Source organism: Lepidochelys kempii, chromosome 6, assembly GCF_965140265.1.
Source record: "Lepidochelys kempii isolate rLepKem1 chromosome 6, rLepKem1.hap2, whole genome shotgun sequence".
Classification (NCBI taxonomy): domain Eukaryota; kingdom Metazoa; phylum Chordata; order Testudines; family Cheloniidae; genus Lepidochelys; species Lepidochelys kempii.
The window spans coordinates 116,231,310-116,236,866 of NC_133261.1; the positions used below are offsets into that span (position 1 = coordinate 116,231,310).

A 5,557-nucleotide genomic window follows, 5' to 3' on the forward strand; every position below is an offset into this window, starting at 1 on the left:
ATTCATCACTGAATTTGGTCCACTGGTTGGACCATTAGCTTCCCTGGCCTGCGTATTGATGGGGAGTGCGATAGGAATGATGATCACACTCCCACTGATCTCATATTTACCCACCTTTGTAAAGCACAGAGACAGCCTAAGAAAGGTGCTAAACAAAGGCTCAAGACTGCAAGGTGCTGAATGCCTTCCATGGACCTAGGATCTTATCATGAACTCCCTTTACGTACTCAGCACCTGGCAGGTATGGGCCCTTACCAAAGGGTATTATTAGAAAATAGAGAAGTAAGAAATGTGTTTACATTTTCAGCAGAATATTGTACCTGATTGGGGGAGGAGGGTGTCTACAGGATTCTATGCCCTGAGAGGGAACAGAGGGCTGGTGGGGGCTATGTTTCTATAGTATTGATTGACCCGTGGATCTCAAAATGCCTCAGGGACATTAAAGTTCTCCCTTTCATCCCATTTTACAGATGGGTAACTGAGGCATAGAAAGGAAGTGACTTAAACCCAGCCTCGAAGTCCTGGACCACAGCTTTATCTTCTAGGCCCCCATCACCCAAAGAGGCAGAGCAGCACCAAGGAGTCTTGGCACCTGGCTCTACCCACTAGGCCCCCTGGCACCTCCAGAACCAGAGCAGAACCCAGGACTCCTGGCACCTGGCTCGACCCACTAGGCCCCCTGATTCCCCCAGACCCAGAGCAGAACCCAGGACTCCTGGCACCTGGCTCGACCCACTAGGCCCCCTGGCACCTCCAGAACCAGAGCAGAACCCAGGACTCCTGGCACCTGGCTCGACCCACTAGGCCCCCTGATTCCCCCAGACCCAGAGCAGAACCCAGGACTCCTGGCACCTGGCTCGACCCACTAGGCCCCCTGATTCCCCCAGACCCAGAGCAGAACCCAGGACTCCTGGCACCTGGCTCGACCCACTAGGCCCCCTGACAGACACAGCACAGTACCCAGGAGTCCTGGCCCTCCACGCCCCTCAGGCTGCCCCTTCCCAGTGGGGTCCAGCCCCTAGGCAAGGCAAGGTCGGGCAGGGCCGGGCCGGGCCGGGCCGGGCCATCCAGCAGCCCCGCCCCCCTCTCCCACCATTTCACGGTTAACGTGCGAGCCCCGCCCCCTCCACTCTTCTGCCTCGCCGCCCCGCTCCTGCTCGCCCGCGCTCCGCCCTATTCCCTTCCCTTGATTGGTCGGGAGTTTGGTGACGTCAGCGGTCAGGGCTGAAAGTGGGCGGGGCCGAGCTCGGGCCTTCGCAGCTTCAGGGTCGCTCGGCCTCAGGCTGGTGTCTCCGCGGCGCGTCCCTGCGGGGGTCCGAGCGCGGCGGCGCCCGCGGTGTCCCTCCGCCGCCGGGCCGGGATGCCGAAGCGCTCCTGCCCCTTCGGGGACACGGCCCCGCTGCAGCTGAAAACCCGCGTGGGGCTGCGGGAGCTGAGCCGCGGCGCCCTGGGCGAGAAGTACCGGCGGGAGCTCTTCGGTGAGGGGCCGGGCGCGGGCGCCTCCCTGCCCGCGGGGAAGCGGCAGGGGCCGCGCGGGGCAGGTTATAGCGGCCCCGGGCGGGAGTCCCCGGTGGGCGCGGCGGGGCGGGGTGGTCTTGTGTCGCCCCGGGCTCCCTCCGCGGGCAGACGGGGGTTGCGGTAGGTGCCCGCTGGCGGGGCCAGGGCTGCTCCCGGGGCGGCTTGTGAGGTTGGTGGACAGCGCCACGGGGGGGAGCTCTGGGGGCGCCGGGCAGTCCCTTCCTGAGGGCAGCCGAGCTTGAGCTTCAGAAAGCTCCAGCGTTAATAACCCCTGGCACACAAGCTGTCAACGTCACCTGGCAACATGTTCCCGGGAAACGTCCTTAATGCCAACTCCCAGCCCTCAAACGGCGTCTTTCTTCCTCCGCCCAGCCCTAAATTGCAGCTGTCCGGGGAAGCAGTTTTTCTGTGGGTTTCCATGCCTGCGGTGAAATGGACATTGACCCATTTAAAAACTCATCCTTCCAGGCCTAGGATGAGTTCCTAGCGTGCCCCTCTATAGGGCTGTTCTTACCGTGACTCTCTTCTTCCCATCCCTGTTGCTGTCTCCTAGAAAAGACCAAGGAGCTACTCTTCCGAGGCGCCCAGGCCTACATGGATAGCATGTGGAAGGGCAACGCAGCAGGGACCTGCACAGTCCCCTGCTTTCCAGAGCCACTTAAAGATACACAGGAAACTTGTACTAAGTACAGTTGGAATGGACAAATGCTCATTGGGCAAGATGGAAAACTACTGAGGCATTCCCAAGCAATGGAAAAGAGTAAGTGGCATCTAGCTAATTATTTGTTATATCAGCAGGTATCTGCAATGTCTTTGGATCAGCAGCATAGGGAACAGAGTCGCAGCCATGTTAGTCTGTATTTGCAAAAAGACAAGTACTTGTGGCACCTTAGAGACTAACAAATTTATTTGAGCATAAGCTTATATGCTCAAATAAATTTGTTAGTCTCTAAGGTGCCACAAGTACTCCTTTTCTTTTTGCAGTTTAGGGAAGTGGACTTCATTAGTCTCCTTTGATGAATGCACAGAACATACCTTTTTCTACTAGAGTTGCTTAGCTGTTGCTAATGACATGTTTAGTTGATGTCATGTGGCTCCCTTTTTGTTTAAAATATAATTGATTTAAAAGCTGAGATCCTCATAATCGGTTTATAAATTTAGTTAAATATAATCTGCTTGATAACCTAGGTGTGGCATGCCACAAAATTCTGTCTTCAATGAAACTTCATAGGTGGGCTATATTTTGTGCTGATGCCTGGAGTAATGCACTTTAGCTGTCAAAATTTCCAACACCACTAATGTAATTGCAGTCATAACATTGATATGGAGGTAATCTACTATCCTGAACATTGTAGAACTTTAAACATCTGATGTTCAAATCTTCTGTTCTGGTATAAGAATCTAAAAACCTATTTCTAAAACAGCTCCACCAGTCGGAGTTTCCAAAGCCTGTTCCTCCTGCATAAGAACTGTTGATATCAAAGAAGCTTGCACACAGTGTGATCGTTTTGTATGCCAGAATTGCAGCAAACTCTGCAAGTGCTGTAATGCTGTTGCCTGTTCCTTGTGTTCGATTATCGAGTAAGTGCCTCATGCAACTTTTTAGAATATACTATTTCAATAAGGGAAAGGCTGCAGTATGCATCAGATTGTAATGGCCCATTCCTATGTTGTGCCTTCACATACTGTATCTTCATGTTGTACCCAAGTGATCCTGAAATTTTCAAGGGGCATGTAGTTTTGTCATTAAACTATCTGAAACAGGAAAGGATATAGTGTATGAAGTAATCTACTCTTACTGTAAGTGACTCTGCTTTCTATCCAAATGTTCTGTGAGGTGAGAAAGGCATGTCTCCTATCACAGCTCTGTAGAGCTGATAGAGGGAATGGATACTTGTGAAGTAGCTGGAAAGAATTTACAGCACCATTAGTGTTTCTCTAATGCAGCGGTTCTCAAACTGTGGGTTGGGACCCAATTTTAATGGGGTTGCCAGGGCTGGCTTAGACTTGCTGGGGCCCAGGGCTGAACACCAAGCCTTAGTGCCCGGGGCAAAGCCTGAGGGCTTCAGCTCTGGGTGGCAGGGCTCAGGTTACAGCCCCCCTGGATGGGGCTGGAGCCCTTGGACTTCAGGTTTGGCCCCCCTGCATGGGATGGGCTTGGGTGGGCTCAGGCTTCTGTCCCCTCTCTCCCCCCGGTCATGTAGTAATTTTTGTTGTCAGAAGGAGGTTTCAGTGTGATGAAGTCTGAGACACCATTTATGTACATTACAGCAGGGGTTAAGTCTTGTTTGTGGTGAGCTTTGAAGAAAGGAGGGGAAGCTTTATACTGTGTCCAAAATAGTGTACACTCATTTGACATGTGACTGTTTCTCTTCTAGTTACAGTGATACTGGCGAGCAAGTTCTCTGCAATGGCTGTTCAATGTTTGAAGCCTGAAACTCTTAATGAACTATCAACACCTCTTTATGGCTAAGGTATCAAGTGCCATGAAGAACATGTTTATATCTGACCCTTCTAGTGTGTGGAATTAACAATGGGATTTCTATGCATTTTATGTGATATTTTTTTAATACTGTAGCTAAATAAACTTTTTTATATGTTGAAGAGACTTCTGAATTACTGATGCTATTATCTGAGGCTACAGTTACCTTCAAGGACTATCTTGAGCTGGATTCTACTGGCATAGATGAGCATAGTTCTCAGCATTACAGATAACAGAACACACATTTTGTGTCTGAAGGCTGTTCAGTTGCTGCTATCTCTGGATACTGGTTTATGGGTCAAAATAGTATCAATTCATGTAGTGCTTTTTCATAGGGGGATGGCATTGTTCTAGACACACAACTTTCATCTGTGAGGTCTAAGCTCAGGCACTTGTCCTAGGTCACATAGCTCAAAGCAGAGACCGGAGTAGAGTTTGACTCACAATATGATCTGACTTGTAAACGTTCTCTTCCATACGCATTATTGGCTGCCTGAATCTTCATGGTTCCTTCTAGCATAACCTTGATCTAGAAAAGATGCATACGTGGTACCCTCCTTCGGAGTACACATCAGAAATCTAATTATTCAATGAGCAGCTTTGTATGTAACTATATCTGGACATTAAGTTTGATGTCTGCCTCAACCAGAAACTGCAGACTGTCAGTGGGAAAGGATACTTTTTCCTAAAATATTCAAACTTTTTTTTTTTTTAAAGTAAATTAAATTTAAAGATCATAAAAAGTTATACCAAACACTTTTTTTGGAACGGTGACACCAGCTCTACAGCCTTCCTTCATCCTTCTGTTTTTGTTATAGTGGAAAATAGCTTAAACCTGTATTTTGTGAATGTAAAACATTCTTTGGTAGATGATGTTACTGTGCTTAAATATCAGGGTTTTTTTAGAGAGATTTTAGGAAACAACTTTTTGAACAGAAAACAGTGGTTTAAGGTTAAGCTCTTTCTACAAACTTGAACCTCTGATGTGTCTGCTTTTTTTTCCCCTTTCCACTTAGGGTTACAGGCTGAAAATAGTGACACTCTTCCAGGCTCCTGGAGAGATCAGGCAGGTTGTTTACAAAGTATTTGTATTTCAAAATAGTTGACAGACGCATTTTGGCTCATTTATCCTTACATTTTATTTCATATGAGCTTGTGGTCGAAGACCACTGAAGTGGATTTCATGGCTCAAAATCCCTATTAGTTAGTGATCCTCAAGCCTGTCCCTTCGAAAGGTGGCTGTCATGATAGATGCCTCATGCAGACAATGTAGATTTAGAAGGAAGGAGGGAGAACCAGAAAAGGAAAAGGAGTGCTTCTCTGGGTTGCATGGATGGGAAGAAAAAGGAAACCGAAAGCAGAGAAACAAATGGCAAAGAAAACTTGCCCGTATTGGAACGGTGTAATGTGCTCCAGAAATGTTATTTAAAGGGCACCTGCCTTCTTTGTTTCTTCACAATCCAATTGGAAAGTCTGAAAGGTTTATTTTTGCCTCAGAAATATCCTTTTGGTGTAGTTGTATTTTAACTCTCAAAGCCTGACACGTTTTGTTTTTAG

At 48.5% G+C, this 5,557-nt stretch overlaps 1 protein-coding gene across 1 annotated transcript; it reads left to right on the forward strand.

Moving 5' to 3' along the window:
- Nucleotides 1-1,222: 1,222 nt before the first annotated feature.
- Nucleotides 1,223-4,122, forward strand: SIVA1 (SIVA1 apoptosis inducing factor). The gene is made up of 4 exons (XM_073349814.1): nt 1,223-1,478; nt 2,072-2,278; nt 2,943-3,099; nt 3,897-4,122. The coding sequence occupies exons 1-4, from the start codon at nt 1,361-1,363 to the stop codon at nt 3,952-3,954; spliced, it is 540 nt and encodes a 179-aa protein (XP_073205915.1). The 5' UTR covers nt 1,223-1,360; the 3' UTR covers nt 3,955-4,122.
- The last annotated feature ends 1,435 nt before the right edge of the window (nt 4,123-5,557 follow it).